Below are 19,214 nucleotides of genomic sequence, written 5' to 3' on the forward strand. Positions count from 1 at the left end.
AATTCCACCGATGGCACCAGCCTCTGAGCTACGTGTTAATGAGGTTTGTTTTCCTTTTTCTTTCCGTATTCTTCCTGGCCACTGACAGGATTGAGGAAAACACTACCTGTGCTCCTCATGCTTCAACCCAGTGTCCCAAAGTCCCTTTTGATCGCTCTTGGACTTCTCTCCACAACCTCATCACTGCCAACCTGCACAACCAATAGCGGGTAGTAGTCAGAAGCCGTACCAGACCAGGGGGCTTCCTAGTAACATCTCTAACCTAGGCCCAGGGAGGCAGCAGACTTCCTGGCGGGATGGGTCTGGTCAGCATACTGGGCTCCCAGTTCCCCTCAGAAGGGAACTGCCTACAACAATTACCCTCCTTTTCTTCCTGACAGAGGCAGTCATGATGCGTGGGGCTGACCGACTCTCCCTAGGCAACCCCCTGGATGGATCTTCACCTCCATCCATTTGCCTGGCCCTCAAGTTCCAGAGCCCGTATCTGTTGTGTAAGGGCAGCTGGGAAGGCGAGGGAGGCCGGGAGGGGATTCGCCTGCCGCCCCGAGCAGGGACCTGTCTCCGTTTCCCCCTGTCGCTTAGGTTCCCTCCTTCTGCTTGGTGGTATGAGGGTAGGGGACCCTCTGCTTCTTGTGGAGCCTCCATCCACTGCCTTGGCCCCAGGGATGGTAGGCTGTGGCTCCAACAGTTTGTCTCCCTCTCACACTCCCTAATACTCCTTAACGTTTCCACTCCCTGCCTCAGCTCTGCCACCAGGCTGAGCAGATCATCCACCTGGTTGCGCCGCAAGCAGCTGCTGTTGCTGCTGCCCTCCCTGCAGCCGGAGGCCTGGGCAGCTGTGTGTTTGTGTGGGGGCTGTGCCTGGGTCGCCACCTTCCTTCTGGCAATGGCTTTTGGGTGAGTGGAAACCATGGCTAGGCCTCTCCTGGGGGAGCGATGACCACTAGGAGAGTTACCCTTTAGAGCCAGGAAGGGGACTGTGCCTTGCCCACACGCCATGCCCATGCAAACTGACACGTAATCTGCTGTGCCACACCCTTCTGACGCGCCACGCCCTTCTGAGGCAACGCGCCCTCTTTGTCTATATATATATAAAAGTAGGGCTGCATCATCAGTTATCAGCTTGCACCAAAGTTCTTAAAATACTTACTGTTATTCCTATTTTTGGATATTGTTATTCCTATTTTTGGAATCAAAACCATTTACAATCACTAACACACTGCCTATTAGAAAACTAAGAGAAAGAATATTTTAGAGTGATTTTTTTTCAAGAGCGTTAATTGGGAAGTGGGATTGAAAAATGCTTACAGAAAACTTCAGGAGGAAAAAACCAACACAAAAGAAAAAGAAGCCAACAACAACATGGAAAAACAGTCGGTTCAAATTCTAGTTCTTGGGCTTTATCCACAATTGCTTTTATTTACCTTTTTTTTTCTCTCTCCCCGCTTTGGAGGTAGGAATTAGCTGTCAGTGTTCTCTTGGAAGAAATCAACAGAATTCTTCACAGAGATGGGAGAAGATCTGAAGATCAAGAGGCATGTAAGAAGGACAGAGGACAGAAGCTTTAATTAAGTTGTAAAAGTAGAGTAGTTTATGGGTCCAGTATTCCCATCCAAGAGAACAAGAAAGTGACTGAAGAAGGCAGAGAAAATCAGAGAAACCTGATATAAACTTTTCTGGGAAGGATGATTCACTTCACAAGAGATGGGACAAATTTTCTAAAGGGTGAGATGAAACAAAGCACTAATAAAGTTCCTGATCATTATTGTCTGTCACATTTATTTACAGAAATAGAGGGTCAAGGTTTTTTTGTTGGTTTGTTTTGTTGTTTTTGGGTTTGTTTTTTTTTCTTAGTACAGATGCTGAGTGCAAAAATCATTACACTGTTCTGGTGAAGTATGTTTTCAGCTGTCAGTCTTACACCAGGCAGCAATATGTCTTAAAAATTTCCTGTTAAATTAGGCTTGGGAAACTTACATGAAAATTGCATTTTTAAGATTTAAGAAATATTAGAAAACTAGTAGTCTCTTCCTGCAATAAAGACCTAATGTTAAAATCCACTCATGGCAAGTACTCTTCCTTTTGGAACACCACTACTTTCTAGATTCCTGTGTATCCCTCTGCACAGAAGTCTCCACCTTAGTTTTACATGCACATAACACAAAGCAGGACGTTCACGCACGTTACATAAAGCAGGACATTCACTCTAATGTTCCCTTGCATCTCACGTCTTCTAGGTGAAACAATCTGTTGTCCATTTTTAACTATGTGCAAACAAACTTTTGATATTGTTTTTCTTCACACATTTTGTACGCACACATTAACCAATTTGGGAAATGCAAATTCATCCTAATAGCTTATTTTTAGACTAATAACAATGAGTAGTTTTAGCATGCCAAAAGCATTATTAACCACTTGAGCTGGAAAAAAAAAAAACCTAGCGTTTATATTAGAAACCAGAGGCCTCCTAGGGCATGAACAGTGACTGTGAGTAAAACTTTACAGACGCTAAGTCCCTTTTACATAAGGAAGTCTATAAAAACTACAGAGACACATAGAGATCTATATAGTCTGTTTAAATAACCTACTGTTTTCTCCTTAAAGAATTGTTTAGTTTCTGGAAACCTTCGGTGGTTGCTAACCTTCATCCCATTTCTGTGTTTCATCTTGACCTGTTCAAAGGGAGATTAGTTGATACATGAACTTTCCAAGAAAGGGATGGCATGAGTTCCTAAATATCAAATATGATTTTGGGATCAAGCTTTTGCCACCTCTTTCAGAATCCACAGGCTGCAACCATTAGCTGTTGTCTACTGAACTTTGTGACTAAAAGTGCTGTTTCTCTTTTTCTAGCGGGGATGGGATCATTAAAAGATACAGCATCTCAGCTATTGTCAGAGCAATAATTTTTGACCAGAAATAGCCAGTGTCATTCTGAAAAAGGACTATACATATGGAATTTTTAAGATATACTTATTGTGCAGCTTTGTACTGTCCTTTGTTCAAATGAACATACGTTGGCAAAGCCTCACTTCATGTAAGACGACATTCCAATGTTGAGAAAATGACTGCTGTTTCACCATGTCTGATATCACTATGGTCTCCGTTACTGGCGAAAATATTTTGTGTACTCTGAAAAATATCACTCCTTTTTAAAAGAGGAGTTTTAAAATATGTCAGCAACTCTGGACCTTCCCCACCTGTTTAGGTTAATACCACTTGCAGCACAGAAAAGAAACCGGAAGACAACTTTTTACTGCAAGGTACGTTATATCAACTTATTCTAGTTCAAGAAACTTATTCACACAAAACAATGAGCCTTGCTTTTAATAACTGTTTTAGAGAAGCTTTATAAAACACTGTCACCCGTTTTGCCTGGAATAGTTAGACAACACCTCAGTATTTTTCAGTTGTTACGTAAACAGAAAATAATGGAGTCCATGTTTGTTATGTGCAGCCTTGGTATTTCACCAGACTGCGCAAAATCATGCCCTCCTGAACACAAGAGGAATCAAACAAGTGTGTTTACTCACAGATTCAAGCCTCTTTTTCTTGCACTTCGTGCTTTCCAGTGCTCCAATTCTGCCTTACGCTTCCACTGAAATGAGAGACCTTGCAACCTTGCTTATTTCCCAACATCTGCTTCCTCTACAATTATACTAGAACTTTTCACCGTCTGTGGGAAATCCCGTGACTTGGTTAGCTTCCTGTACGGCAACGCAGTTTGCTTTCTCTTCTGTCATTTTCTCAGATAAACAACTTTGACTTAACCAAATGATACATTCTTCAATTTATGTTTATACCATTTCAGCCTCTCAACAGTCATATTTGTTAACTGGGAGAATGATAGATGATAATTTTCCTATATGGTGCCTGTGTGTATGTTCTTGGAGATTTCTCTAGATCAGGATTTAAACACTTCCCATTAGATCAACTGTAACCTAATGTATTTCAACAGTCAAATCTTACATAGCCCACTGTGTTTTTCAGAGAAGCTTTTGTGTAAGCTTAGTCCTCTTGTTAAGATTATCCTTTTCACTTTATAATGACACAAACTCAACGCAGCACTTGTGTGCACAGTTGTGAGACCAGAATATAAAACTTAGTATTTGTCCTGGTTTCAGCTGGGATAGAGTTAATTTTCTTCATAGTAGCTAGGATGAGGCTATGTTTTGGCTTTGTGCTGAAACAGCGGTGATAATGCAGAGGTGTTTGAGTTGTTGCTGGGTAGTGCTTACATTAGTCAAGGACTGTTTCAGCTTCCCGTGCTCTGCCGGGTGCACAAGAAGCTGGGAGGGGATGCAGCTGCGACAGCTGACCCCAACTGACCAAAGGGATATTCCATACCATATGATGTCATGCTCAGCATATAAAGCTGGGGAAGAAGAAGGAAGTGGGGGACATTTAGAGTGATGGCGTTTGTCTTCCCAAGTAGCTGTTACACTTGATGGAGCCCTGCTGTCCTGGAGATGGCTGAACACCTGCCTGCCGACGGGAAGTAGTGAATTAATTTCTTGTTTTGCTTTGCTTGCACGTGTGGCTTTTGCTTTACCTATTGAACCGTCTTTGTCACAACCCATGAGTTTCCTCACTTTTATTCTTCTCATTCTCTCCCCTATCCCAGTGTGAGGGGAGTGAGCAAGCAGCTGCATGGGGCTTGGCTGCTGACTGGGGCTAAACCACGACAGTATTTAAACACATCAACTTTTAATCTACCACAGCAGTCGTCTGAAACAGTAAGTGGATATAACTTGAGTCAACACTTGATTGGCCAGTGGAGGTGTATTAATAGTTAACATAAACACTAACTTAAATGGGAGGTGTGGACCTGGTGGGGAGACACTCGAGAGAACAGAACTATTTGTTTTTTGGGCACAAAGTGGATTTTCCTGCTTTATAAGCTACTTAGAGAGAAAAACTCTCCCTTTTAATAGGAGCGTGGTGCTTACAGTTTTTATTTTAAATAACTTCTATTTCTATGGAAAGATGCATATCTTCAGCTCTCTTAGAGGGAAAATGGGAAATTGTAGAGGTGGCTTGATTACAGCTGAAGTATTTTGAAAGGGAAATTCAAATTTTAACTACTCAGCAATGGCAATTTGTGACTTAGGAAAGATCTGGCACAGAGAGCAAGGAAGGCCTGACTGCTGAACGGGTTAAGCCATCAGGGAGCAGGAACACTAGAAACAGAATGACTCCATCCAACTGAGGAAACTCTCCCTTGCTGATAAGATAAGAAATACCATAGTAACTGTTGTGTAACAATTGATCCAGCATAAGAGGGCTTAGCAGCCACCTTTGGCCAGCAGAGCTGACAGAATTTTGTCGGTTAAGTTTGTCTGCCAACTGTTTTCCTAATAATCAAATTCTAGTACTTTCCCTACACTAATAATTTGCATTTCCGTAACTCGTATGGAAATTAAATACTTGGCGCTACCTTATCCACTCTGTTGTGTTTTATAGCATCTTGCACTTCTTGCGTGTTTTAATTGCATGAAAAGTTCGTTAGGCAGTAATGACAAAGGAATTTTACAACACTAGTGGCACATTCTCCTTTCATGACTGCAACGAATACATATGAACTAGATAGGAAACCTTGGCAGAAACAAAAGTGACATTAGTTTATACCTGTATTATACAAAATTATCAACATGAATGAAGTAACACAGCTGGGCAGCAGCTTCATTCTCATCTTTTTCTCTGGTATTCATTGTGCCTTTTATTTAAACAAAAAGTGTGGTTTTTCTTACTAAATAACCTGTTTCAGATAGTTAAGCAACTTCTTACCACCATTCTGTCATTGTTTTCTCTTCCTATACAAAACAGGCCACTCCTTCCTCATCCCGTCTCCCCACACATCTGTTATTGCAAAATCCTCCTATGCCACTGTGCAGTTTTAGAAGTGTTTAGTATTTTTGCTGGGGGAAAACACACATTTGTTTCCCTCCTCCTCATTGTTTTTTCCTTCAAAAAGGCATAAGCTGGGCCTAGAATTCAGAGCAGCTGTGGATGCCTCCATTTCTCAGCCTAGAGACAATCACACAGTGTCAGAGAGCAACAACGGCTGGCAGCTCCACAAGCGACAAGCAGCGGGGACCTGGGGGGGAGAAGACAGCTGGCAGGGTAGGGTCTTCAGCAGCCAGGGCCCAGTCCCTCAGTACCTGAGGGAAGTGAGCAGGGCTGGCCACGCTCAGGACCACAGCCAGGGTCAATGCCCCATGCAGCCCACCCGGCAAGTCCGCAGGATGAGACAGGTCTGAGGCCAAGCTGGGAAGCCGACCCGTGCTCAGATCAGGTCCAGTGGCTGCGGGGCAGCTCCATGGGGACAAGGCAGGACCGAAGCCAGTCTGGAAGTCAGGGGCTGGATCCACAGGGCCTATGGGGCACAGGCCTGAGAGACTCTTATGGCATAGCTGAGGCAGGGGCTGAAGGCCCAGAGCTGAGCTTAAATGGGCTCCTGAGCCCACAGGCAGGGACATGGGCGTCCCAGGTGGGGCTGGTCAGGGCCATTAGGGCAATTTGTAACCACAGGGACCTGACAGAATGCTTTAAAAAGGTACTTCCTTTTTAACTAAGGTAAAAACTCAACATATATGCTCATTGCATAGGCCAGTTACTAAAAAAAACCAAAAACAACAAAAACCAAAACAATGAAACCAGAAACAACACCAAGCCATCAACACTATGGCAAATCAAAAAACTTATTAGAAAAAAAGTCCTTTACATTTACTTTCATAGAACTGTACCACAACACCAGGGCTGCATCAATTTGCCCTGGCACTATGGATTTTTCAAACAGCTTGTGCTCATGCCTGGAGTCCTCTTCTCTTTTTCTAAAGGAACTGTGTCACCTTCTATACTTACCTTGGACTTCCAGTCTCTTCAGTGAAATCTCCATTCTAGGAGGTCTCTTCTCCTGGCCCTTTTTGTGATCTCAGGAGATTACCAAGCTGAAGGAAGGGTGGGAGCCAGCAAAAGGCATGTGTCTCAGTCTGATCCTTTGTGACTTTGTGTAAATAACCAGCAGAAAGAACCAGCGCATTGTTGATTGGACTTTGTACCAGTATGTCCCTCTTTCCTGGCACAGCTTTCCTTGGTGGCTACATTAATTAACTAGAGAGAGAGGAATGTTTGAACACATTAAAAAACATCCTGAAATACACTGACAAATTTCCAGTGCTTCTGTGGAAACAGAAAGTTCGCCAAGCATTTCTGTTTATTCTGCCCAGTAAAAAGTCAGAGAGAAACAATGACATTCAGAGACAGGTAAGAAGGGAGACTAAAGGGTTAACTTAAAGACACAAAGGAATCACTTGGCCCATTCACCTTAAAACATAGGCAAAAAAATTAGTCCATGAGAAAGATTTACAAATTCATAACTGGAGGAGAAAAACTGAAAAACAACAACACCCCCCCTCCCCCCCTTAAGGCCCTTTCTTCTCTCACAGAATCCTAGGTTGGAAGGGACCTCAGAGATCATCTAGCCCAACCTTTCTGGGAAGAGCACAGTCTAGACAAGATGGCCCAGCACCCTGTCCAGACGACTCTTGAAAGTGTCCAACGTGGCTCTCATTCCCCTTTTCTCAGTTGAAAAATTCAGCAAATTTATAACAGTTTTAAACTCAGATATAATCATCACCCAGTGATCTCTTTAGGGCTGATGGAGCCCTACGCCCTTCACAGAGCAGGCCAAGGTTAGCAGCTGGGCACAAGCCTGTATGAATTGTGTTCACTGTCTGTGCATGCCCCAGCTCACCTCTCCCTTTCCATAAATATATGCATGGGAAAAAAAAAAGCCGTATTGCTTTAGCAGGCCACCATGCTAGAGACTTAAAATAATTGCAACCAGCAGTTTAAAGTCCTGTTATAAATTGCAGACTATACAGGACACTGCAAAGTACCCTTAACCTATGGTGTTAAGACTCAGTGTAGATGTGTGTAACCAGAGAACATATATGGATATTGGAATTGTAATCTGCACAGTGTAACCTTGCTACAGACTACATTCTTGTCTCACAGGATACATATGTTCCTTACACTTTTAAATATGAGTGGATATATGGATGCTAAAGAGTAAAAAGGGTCAAGCAAAGAAACCTGACTGAAAGCCATGCACATACCCACAAATGCTTCGCTTGTACAGCACATTCTTGCCTCATTTCTGATTTTGCTTTGCTCTTTCTGGTCTGTTTTTGTCCAATATATCTGTTTGATGTAACACCTGAACCACCTTGGAATCTAAAACTCCTGCTACCATTACAAAAAATTACAGAAAGCTTGACCTCAATATACCTTCAGGATTAAGATACACTTTCATTAATAATTTATGTAACAAAGGTAAATTATGAAAAAAGCCTCTTCAGCCTCCTGCAAAGCTTCAGATGGGTACCAGATAAGAGGACAGGAGAGAATTACCTTGCAGTTTGAATAATACTTAGTGGCAGGTACAAGATTTCTTGCTGCTTCTTAGAAGGGATCTGATCCCAGTCACTAATGAAGACTGGCTACCAGAAAACACCAAGCCTGCTTTTCACCCAGCCACTGTTATTGTCCCAGGACTTCCTGATCTTTTTATTTTCAAGAACCAGAACAGGATTTCCGTGGTCTTCCACATATAGTTACACCAGCTGAAATCTTATCAGGTTCCCAAGATTTGGTAAGTCAAGGACTGTGCTACCACTTTCCCATACTTTTGCACCAGAATTTTGGGTAAAAAAATCCTCATCCAATAACAAAGCTCAATCTATGCAGCATAAAACTCATTGAATGGTAAGGAAAAGAAACTGAGGAAAGCAAATTTTTTTTTTGACCTTCAGCTCTATATGAAAACAAAATGAGCAGGAAAAAAAAATATTAAAAAAAAAAATGAAGCACAAATACCAGCCTCTCTATGTTGTAAGGATTAAACAGAAACAAAACCATCTAGGGAACCAGCCACCATCAGAAATCTAATTAACAGCAAAAACTGAATAAATCACAAGAGACATTACTAAAATCACAAGCATTAATAGAACAAAATTCACACAAGCCCAAATCCAGTATTCTCTAATTACCAAAGCAACCTCTCAGACACAGAAGAATTCAGGGGTGGGAATCAGTGTGCAAACACCTTCATCTAGACTGCCTGTATATCATAGTGCTAAGATATTATAGTGAAGGTATGCCTGTCCCAAAACAATTCATCACTGAGAAAGAAGCTCAGCAAGCTTATGTGGCTGCAGGGGAAATCGCAAGATACCAGCATGCTGGTTTCAACAGCCATTAGAATAAGGCCAGTTTTATAGAGTGATCTTAAGTATTAACTGACAGCCATCATCCGAGTTCTCCCTGGGTCGTACATACCCTGCCTTAGCATCAATTCTTTTTTTTATTTCCTACCTTTTATGATGCTGCAGCATGCTCTGTTGTCCTCACTCCAAAGTGAAACACTGTCTGAAACAAATGTGCTTCTGCCACACAGTGTCCATGAGTCAGGGGTTGACACAGAAGTTGGAAGCTCTGACGTTAAAAGATCTCCCCCTCTTTGCCTCCTCAGAGCACAGAGGGCAGCAAGACAGAGGCAGCTTGATTGTCTAAGGAACTGGATAGCCACGCATGTTCTACAGGTACTTCCCTTAACAGCTAATCAGCACATTCTCTGCTTGGGAACTGCTAGATCTCCTCTTAGCATTTCTGATTTTACTGCTAATTGAAAGTAATTATCCTATCAGATTCACAGTTGTCTGCACCTCTGGAGATGGACCATACCCATAAATGATTACATGAGCATGAACTCAGGTGAGGTATTAAGAGAAGAGCAGTCAGCCTAGGCCATGCTGAGAACACTCCACTATCTGTAGGGCTTTTATTAACACTAGCAAGCTCCTGCCTCTAATCTTGGGGGAAGACAACTCTGTTGTTCCCATGATACAAATTCAGAACAATTGTATGAATCTGCTCAACCTACTTTGTTAGAGATGAGTAACCACTATCCTCTTCTAGCTGGAGACTGCTCTAGAAACTTAAATACTGAATTTGTGTGTTACCTTATAGTCTTTGACATCTCATGTTAGTTCTTTAAGAATTACACGTCTGAACTATAATGCGAACATCTTTGTTTATGCTGCTCTAGGACCCAGGAACTTCTGCCTGGCTGTGGAGGGGTTCAGTGATGCTTCTGTAGAAAATAATCTATGCAAAACAGTTGTTCTGGTTTTGGCTGGGATACAGCTACCTTTCTTCCTAGTAGCTGGTATAGTGTTGTGTCTTAGCTTTAGTGTAAGAATAAGGTTGTTAACACACTGATGTTTTAGTTGTTGCTAAGTAGCTTTCAGCTACTCAGTAGCTGAAAATGAATGCAAAAAAAAAAAAAACCAAACCCAAAAAAACCCCTCAGTAATTTCAGCCTCCCATGCTCTGCCAGCAAGAAGCTGGGAGGGGACACAACCAGGACAGCTGACCCAAACTTGCAAAAGGGATACTCCATACCATGTGGCATCATGCTCGGTATTTAAAGTGGGGGGCAGTGACCACTGCTCAGGGGTGGGCTGGGCACTGGTTGGTGGGTGGTGAGCAATAACATTGTACATCACTTGTTTTGTAGATTCTTTTATCATTATTCCCCCCACCCCTTTCCTCTTCTGTTCTGTTAAATGGCCTTTATCTCAAGCAATGAATTTTACTTACATCCCCCTTCCCCCACTTCCCTCCCCCATCCCACTGGGAGGGGAGGCAGTGAGCAGCTGTGTGGTGTTTGTCCGCCTGCTGGGTTAAACCACAATGCTGTATTATCTGTTAATGTTAATAAAAGTTACAACATATAAGGTGTTAAACTTCACACAATGATCCAAAAAATGGCTGCAAAAAAGGTGTTTTTAATGACCTACTAAATAACTTTTATAATTCAGTAGCTGTGCTAAAACATGCTCTTACTCTGCCACCTGCACTCACAAACATACCCTCTTTGAGGCTGGTAGGTGAAAGAAAAACTATTCCCTCCCCCTCTTCCAGTTGTTGAAAGAATTAAAACTATTGCACTACTAAACAATGCCAACAGCACTAGTCAGACCTCCAAGTATGCTGTAATTAAACGCAGCAAAGAACATCTTGTAATCTAAAAGGAACTGTTGTTTGGTTTGGTGTTTTTTTTTTTTTAATCTTCACCTCACCTTCGTAGTTTTGCACCAGCTAGTTGCCCCTTCCTTGCCTGCCATTTTTTTTTGTCTTTTTACCCCATGAAAGAGTATGGTGTTACCCTCTAAAAGACAAGGCATACATTCATTGTGTTCATGTCAAACACCTTCACATCAATAGCTTTGTATTATTACAAGAAACGGTAATCATTTTGCTACAACTAACTGCCAGAGTTTCTCAGGTGTTCCTATTAGTTAAAAAATTGATCATTATATTAAGATAGCGGTGTCAATTAAGAAATCATATGTAAAATAATTAGCTAGTTGGTTTTTTTTTTTTCATTCTGCAGTATTGGATACTTTTCTCTATACATACACTAGAAAAAATCTGTTTGTTTTCTGACCTTGCTTGTTTGTTTTATATTCAGTTATATCATGCTTGCAAACCCAAAGCATGGATCACCTGAAGCAAGTAATCACTTAGAACACGATCTACTCTTCCTTAAAGCTGAAAGGCTGATTTCTGGCAGCAAGAGAATGGCTACAGGCAAAGTCCAGAAATATAAAGGATACTTCCTCCAATTCATTACTATCTGCACTTTCTTATGCACAACTCTGTTTTAGTTGACGCAAAATGGGTGTCTTCATCCTTCCTAATAGGCTTATCTGACTTGTTCTCACATCTGAGATCCCCTGAGAAACTTTGATTCTTTTCTTTTTTCTCTACGCGCCCCCTAAGGAAAGGTCTCTTACATTTTCAGACTTTCATAAACAAATGTTCATAGTAATAGATCACAGCTAGGGAAATACCACAACAACCATTACTGATTTCAGAAGAAAAAAATAATGCATTTTACCAGTGTCATCACTTACATACCTAGCACAACCTGACATCTAAAGCAGGAACTAACTTGTTGAAGATTTCATTTTGGTTTTTCTCTCCCAGATTACAAAACAAGAGGCTTGGACATAATGAGCATTTAATGAGCTCTTCGGTACTCATGTTTGAGTGTTGTATCACAAAAGCATGTTACCTTATAATGAAATACTGCAATGAGGAAGTAGTCCTATTTGTCCCCTGCAATTTGCCTCTATAACGATAATAATGACAATCTGCAATATAGTGATAATTGCTTTTTCCTTCCTCCTGTGCTCATGGTTCACTTTCTATCCTGTTGCCTATGAGGAGGAGAGCAATTCCAATCAATTTTCCCATTTAAACTGATGCTATCAATGAAGAGAACCATTTGGTAGATGTAAGCAACACTTATTGATGCTTCCTTTATAAAATATTTACAGTGAAATTCTGGACGTGACCCTGGAGGAAAATTGTATAGATCCAAGTGATTGCCAGGACTAAAACTAATAAAAAAGTCTTGCAACAGTCTTCCTGTTTCTGGGGGATAACAGGAAAAGGAGTCAAATTCAGGAAAGGGCATGTGCCTTCTTTTTGAGCTCCAAAAGCTGCCACTGCAAATGAGCTGCTTCTGCTCTCACCTTTGCATTAGGTAACATTTAATTACTTTATCTCTCAGGCAACTACTCATGAAATTATGTTTCTGCAGAAATTAAAGCACCTTCTTTGCCAGTCATAACGTTGAGCTTATTTACATTAAATGTGGAATGAAGTCCTTAAAAAGTCATATACTCCACCTTCCTCTGCAATGAGCAGAGACATCTTCAACTAGATCAGGTTGCTCAGAGCCCCATCCAACCTGACCTTGAATGCTTCCAGGGGTGGGGCATTGACCACCCCTCTGGGCAAACTGGGCCAGTGTTTCACCACCCTCCTTGAAAAAATTTCTTCCTTATACCTGGTCTGAATCTCCCTTCTTTTAGATTAAAATTACTACACCTTGTCCTGTCACAAAAGGCCTTGCTAAAAGGTCTGTTCCCATCTTCCTTATAAGACCACCTTCAGTATTGAAAAGGCCGCAATAACATCTCCACACTGCCTTATCTTCTCCAGGCTGAACAACCCCAACTCTCCCAGCCTGACCTCACAGCAGAGGGGCTCCAGCCTCTGACCTCCTGGTTCCCTGACCTCTGGACCTGCTCCAACAGGTCTGTGTCTCTCCTGTGCCGAGGACTCCAGAGCTGGAAGCAGTGCCCCAGGTGGGGTCTCACCAGAGCTGGGTAGAGCAAAGAATCCCCTCCCTCACCCTGCTGGCCACGCTCCTTTTGACGCAGCCTTCTGTGCTGCAAGCACACGTTGTTGGCTCATGTCCAGTTTTTCATCCACCAGTACCCCCAAGTTCTCTCAATCGTCCCCCAGCCTGTATTGACTCCAGAGGTTGCCCTGACCCAGGTGCAGGACCTTGCACTTAGCCTTGTTGAATATCATGAAGTTCACATGGGCCCACTTCTCCAGCTTGCTCAGGTCCCTATGAATGGCATCCCACCCCTCAGGCACGTCAACCACACCGCTCAGCTTGGTGTCATCTGCAAACCTGCTGAGGGTGCACTCAAACCCACTGTCTACGTCACTGATGAAGATATTAAACAGTACGGGTCCCAGTACGGACCCCTGAGGGACACCACTCATCACCGGTCTCCACCTGGACATCGAGCCATTGACCATGACCCTCTGGATGTGACCATCCAGCCAGTTCCTATCCACCAAACAGTCCACCCATCAAATCCGTATCTCTCCAGTTCAGAGAGAAGGATATTGTGGGGGACCGTGTCAAAGGCCTTACCGAGATCCAGATAGATGACATCCATAGGTCTTCCCTTGCCCACTGGTGTAGTCACTCCAACTCAGAAGGCCACTGGGTTGGTCAGGCAGGACTTGCCCTTGCTGAAGCCATGCTGGCTGCCTCAGATCACCTCCCTGTCCCCCGTGTACCTTAGCATAGCTTCTAGAAGGATCTGTTCCATGATCTTCCCATGCACAGAGGTGAGGCTGACACACCGGTAGTTCCCAGGGTCCTCCTTTCTATCCTTTTCAAAAAAGGGGTGCAATGTTTCCCTTCTTCCAGTCCCCAGGGGCTTCACCTGACTGCCATGACTTTTCAAACGTCATGGGGAGTGGCTTGGCAATGACATCAGCCAATTCCCTCAGGACTCTTGGCTGCAGCTCATCAGGTCCCATAGACTTCTGTATGTTCAGGTTCCTCAGCTGGTCATGAACCTGATCTTCCCTTGTAGTGGAAGGGACTTCACTTCTCCCAGTCCCTGTCTTGTGGTCCATCCACTCGCGATGTGTAGGAAGAGGGATTGCCAGTGAAGACTGAGGCAAAAACGTTGTTGAGTACCTCAGCCTTCTCATCGGTTGCTACCAGTTTGCCAGTCATGTTCATTTGGGGAATACGCTGTCTTTGACCTTCCTTTTCTGGCTGACATACCTGTAGAAGCCCTTATTATTCTCTGTGTGCCTTGCTGAGTTCAGCTTAAGCTGCGCCTTGGCCTTCCTGACCCCATCCCTACACAACTGGCCAATGTCCCTGTACTCTTCCCAGGACACCTGTCCATGTTTCCACTGCCTATGCATGTCCTTCTTGCCCTTTAGTTTGACCAGCAGGCCTTGACTTATCCATGCTGGTCTCTTGCCTTCCTTTCCCAATTTCTTACAGATGGGGATCTAGAGAAAAATGATACATGTAATTAGACAAGTTATCAAAGATGATGGACACTGGTCAACATTTCCACAATGGATCTTTTCCAGGAGAAAGTTCTACTGAACATCTGGATTGCCAGGCTATTCCTGTGAGCTGTGGTCAGCATTTCAAGGTTCTGACTGAACCTCAATTTCACCACTGAAATCAGAAAGGAAATTTCAGATTTTAATACCAGAAGATATTATTACATGTGTCTACCCTGATATACTGTATAATGCATGGCAGATAATTTTATTAGTGGATGAAATATTTTTTCCTGTTAATTTCAATGGGTGGAGTGGAGAATCCAAGTTTAAATATAAGTGCAAAGAAACTTACCTTGCTATCCTAGTCAACCTGTAAGTTTGGCAGTGATAAAATAAATTTCTTAGGAAAACAATAGGATAGGTTCGTCTCTCCTTTGGACTTTCCAAATCCCACTTGAAAGAACTGAAAATTTGCACGGTTTTTCAATCTTCTGTTAGAAATTTGGATTCTCTAGTATTTATACTATTAAATGGCTACACAGTGTGCACTATGAACTCTGTTCAACTGTATTACCATTCATTCACAAATAAAACATGCTTGCTGCCTTTGAGCTAAAGTGTTCCTTCTATAGCTCTGCTATTCTCTTCCAGAGTATTTTTATTGTTAACAGCATACACACTCTGCACGTTTTTGAACTTACAACTAAATGCAATTGCTGCTGAAGTAAACAACCTTTTTTTTTACATTAAAGTATTTAATTAGTGAAACAATCATTATCAATGTAACAAACTGAAAAATACGGCAACTCGATACAAGACTGAGGTAACAAAATACTTTGCCAAAAACCTAGATTCCAACACCAGGGTTATTATAGGTGAGACAGTTCACAAGAATTTTAGAAAGAATCCTTACACAAACGGCATGCAGTGGACTGATGGAAAATACAGCCAAAAAATAGTGCAACAGTTTTCACACAAAACAAACCAAATGTTGAAGTTGGTTTACATTATAATGTGACAGATATGTCGCAATTTGAAAACTACTGTCTTTGCCTCATTTTAGTGCTATTTGGAAAAACATGCATTTTGGCACTGAATTACATCAAAATTGCACATTAATAAATTAATAATATTGCCTACATACATTTTATATCTTCACAATTCTGAAAACAGTAATTCTGAGATAATGTTTATTTTTACACAACCATTTCAGTTATTCTCTTTGATGGATGAAACCTTGTATGGTTTGTGGTATTTTTGTGAAAATGCTGTATTAATCAAGTAATGATATGCAATATGTTGTATTTCAATAGCAGCTTTCAGTTCACATTAAGAGTACCGGATGACAGCAAATGGTACCAAATGACAACACAAAAACTCAAATCATCAGCTACAAACTGTTTAATACTTAAACTAATTTAAAACTGGTTTAAGATATTTTAATAATATTCTTGGCACCGCCATAATTCTGATTTTATATTGTGCAGCAATGTCACAACTGTGTTATACTGAAAATGCTTACCTGACTATTGTGTAAAAGTATTATTTGCTAAGTTCATCTTTCTTCTATATAACGCTTTTTACATTCAAATGACAGTAGTGTGAGGGAATTCTAGTTACTTTTGACATATTTCCAAATTCCAAGGTTTTGAGTAGGATTTGAGTTTGAGGACTGAGTAAATATGAAGGGTTTAATTTCTCCACAGATTCATCTTCTGCCAGTGACAATTGACTGGGTATAAGAATCATTCATAAATATTGCCTTTCATTCATGCCACACTGTTTTGGGGCCTATCATGGTTTCTGGCGAAGATGCTTCCATTCTAGTTGGGAATCTGTTTTACAAGCAAGTCAAAATGGACCCTTTTGTAACTTCTCCAACAGGCTCTATGCCTTGCAATTTTGAGTAAAAGTGTATTTCTGAAGTCTAGAACACTCTACGTCTTGTACATACAATAACATATATAGCACTTCAGAGACACTTAAATTCTAAAAAACATTAAATTCTGAGTGTGTACAGGCTCATTCTATTGCTAATGTATCAGTCAGCACTGATTATTTTCTTCCAAGGGAGGCTTGTTAAACTGAAAATTGTCACAACATCAATTAGTTTATGTCAATTGCAATACGCTGGAATAAATGTCATGAGTCCTCACTGGTGTTCACTTCCACTACATGGCATTAGAAAGGAGCAGGCGTTTGCTTCTAATATAAGTACATTTCATGCCAATAAGTGTTCCGCTTTAAATTTAGCTTATATTTAAGATGGGTCAGGTTATTCCCTTTTAAGGGGAAAGGGCTACTAATAAAGTAACTTTTAAAAAAACCTCTTGACCTCAACGGTTCTGTTTTGGTTAGTGTATCATCATTTTGGTCGCTGTTCTGCACATTGTTCAAACCCTGTGAAAGCTAGTAACACACAACACACATGGTTATGTGGCACATTCATTAAGATGGCAGTCCGTTAACACTTGCATCTTCATGAATCATGTCACTGATAACTAATCACAAAAGTCCACAGGAGCAGAATAATTCAGATTATACCATATTCTAACAGTCTGAAGTTGTTTATTGGTGATGGGATTTTACCACATTCAAAACCTTCTACGCTGTCTCTAGTGGCATTGGATGCTCTGCCCTTGCAGATACTTATGTTTTTCCTAGTTCAAAGTTGCCTTAATTTAGCTGAAAAGGAGAAAAAAGGGTATAGATATATTTTGCATTACCACTCTTTTCACCCAACTCGTGAGCTATCAAAGAAACTTTGTCAACTTTACATACGCTTTCACATGTCCCAGGATCTAAATGCAGTTGTCGTTAGGAACTGTTTTTCTTGAAAGGCTGGTATGTATTCGGCGTCATTCTCAGGATTGTAACATGAACGCTTAAAATAACACCAAAGTTGCCGTTGACCTACATTTAACAATACAGGTATTTTGTTGTTGTTAGAGAAGTTTCAAAATAAAACTTCAGAAAATCATGCAAGTCCACAGAATAAATACCCCTAATGCCCGGAGACTTGTTCTAATATAGGCTTTGTTCAATTAAACGGACTTTCATTTTTTTCATGGTTTGTAAGCTAGAGGTTGCTTGCAAATTTCTCCTCTATGCAATCTTAGGAAACTCAGAAGCGGTTTTCCAGTGATGGATGAAGTCTAAATACTGATGCCTTATGGCAAAAGAGTTTCAAACAGAAAAAGTGCTGAACTTAGCATGGGAACAGAAAAAAGACTCTGACCACAGGAGTGCTAGGGCATAGAAGGGACACAGCTATGGATGCAGTCCTTTCACAGCAGAAGGCTCAGTTACATTCCTCCGCTGGTGTGGAGGCTTCTTCATACTTGCTCCACTGTCAGACAGTCTTGCCTAGCTATATGTTATAAATGTGCATCGTGTACTGGCAGTGAGTGGAGCCGAGTCATCCACAGAAACACAGAACAGAAACAATGATATGAAACCATTCTGAGGAGCCAGGGCCATGTGATACATAACACCCGGTTACCTGCTTGCCTGTACCAAGGGATTTAAGATGAACAACATTCAGACTGAAGAAAAAACCAAACCTGTAAGCAACTCTGCCCCTACTAAGAAAATGAAAGATGACCTTTAGGATGACATAAATTTAAACAGCCTTAAATCCATTGTCAGGGCATTCCTGAGTAACATAACTGAATAAAAAGAAAACCAACTGTCCTGTGCCAAAATACATTTTTCCCCAAATAGCTCAAATGTGAACAGCAGAATTGTCCAGAGATTTGATACAAAATCTGAGGCAGCCACATTGCCAAGCAAGTCAGTGCACTTAGATTATAAAAATGTTCCACAATCTTCTATTCTAATTGACACTTTGCAGCAAGTTAACACTGTCAATCATTCTGTGCATTAGAAAGAATTGAAACCCAACATGGGCCAAATATTCTTCAGTCACACAAAGCAGCTTAACAATAAAAAGAACCATTTAAAAAAAAAGAATAGGCAGAAGATACGATGCTCAGTTTGTTGTCAAGCATCAGTTCATGGCAGTCTCTGACCTCAAAGAGTTGAGGGCTCTGAAATCCTGCAGGAGTCAGGATTAATCTTCTGTCCATCTAACTTGTCTGCTTTCACTCAGTGCATGAGACTATATCTGGTCCTAAGGACAACATTCACTTTCTGCTTTTAAAAGCTGTGTCAGAATCACTTTCAAGTTACATAGGAAAGTGCTGAAATATTTGTGGCTGGCTCATGTCAGGAAAACTGTTCTCCTCTTCCTCCTTAGACAGCAATAAGCCTGTTTCTTCAGTTTGGCACTTGAAGTCGCACCAGGCAGGAGAGCAAATTATTCAAATGACATTAGATTAGCAGGTACCTGCAAGAGAATATAAATTATGCAGCAGTATAATGCTCCTGAGCCTCTTATGGCACTGGGAAACTGCAAGTTTACAAAATAGAGTGGGCTAATAATTTATTATCCAGTGTGAAAAGTGTTATCTGTCCCAAACAGGCCCAAAAGAGGGCTAACCCTATAACTGAAAGGA

The 19,214-nt window shown here is 41.5% G+C and overlaps 2 protein-coding genes and 1 long non-coding RNA gene across 13 annotated transcripts in view; 1 reads left to right on the forward strand and 2 right to left on the reverse strand.

Annotated features, from left to right (window-relative positions):
* The window catches only part of LOC104052219 (uncharacterized), a 22,834-nt gene extending 15,751 nt beyond the window's left edge, over positions 1-7,083 (reverse strand). Inside the window, exons 1-2 of one of the 7 annotated variants that reach the window (XM_064468415.1) lie at positions 6,865-7,083; positions 2,589-2,672 (exon numbers count right to left, since the gene is read on the reverse strand). In XM_064468415.1, coding sequence (XP_064324485.1) covers positions 2,589-2,666 — 78 coding nt within the window. In that variant the 5' untranslated portion in view covers positions 2,667-2,672; positions 6,865-7,083. Of the gene's footprint in view, positions 1-2,588; positions 2,673-3,533; positions 4,411-6,864 lie in introns of those variants that run through there. The other 6 variants (XM_064468414.1, XM_064468417.1, XM_064468416.1 and 3 more) reach the window with 6 other exon arrangements.
* LOC135316173 (uncharacterized) lies at positions 4,305-15,314 on the forward strand. Of its 3 annotated transcripts, none has more exons than XR_010375615.1 (4): positions 4,305-6,123; positions 9,461-9,605; positions 9,711-9,777; positions 11,540-15,314. It is a non-coding gene; the product is annotated as an uncharacterized LOC135316173 (long non-coding RNA). The 3 variants fall into 3 exon arrangements; XR_010375616.1 differs by having other exon boundaries at positions 4,309-6,123; positions 9,536-9,605; positions 13,081-15,314; XR_010375614.1 differs by having other exon boundaries at positions 4,336-6,123; positions 9,536-9,605.
* A 117-nt stretch (positions 15,315-15,431) lies between these two features.
* Positions 15,432-19,214, reverse strand: part of RALGPS1 (Ral GEF with PH domain and SH3 binding motif 1) — a 152,648-nt gene continuing 148,865 nt past the window's right edge. For all 3 annotated transcript variants that reach the window (XM_064468407.1, XM_064468405.1, XM_064468406.1), the window contains one exon: positions 15,432-19,045. In XM_064468407.1, the coding sequence (XP_064324477.1) occupies positions 19,016-19,045 (30 nt within the window). In that variant the 3' untranslated portion in view covers positions 15,432-19,015. The remainder of the gene's footprint in view (positions 19,046-19,214) is intronic.

Source organism: Phalacrocorax carbo, chromosome 18 (genome assembly GCF_963921805.1).
Source record: "Phalacrocorax carbo chromosome 18, bPhaCar2.1, whole genome shotgun sequence".
In the NCBI taxonomy this organism is placed as follows: domain Eukaryota; kingdom Metazoa; phylum Chordata; class Aves; order Suliformes; family Phalacrocoracidae; genus Phalacrocorax; species Phalacrocorax carbo.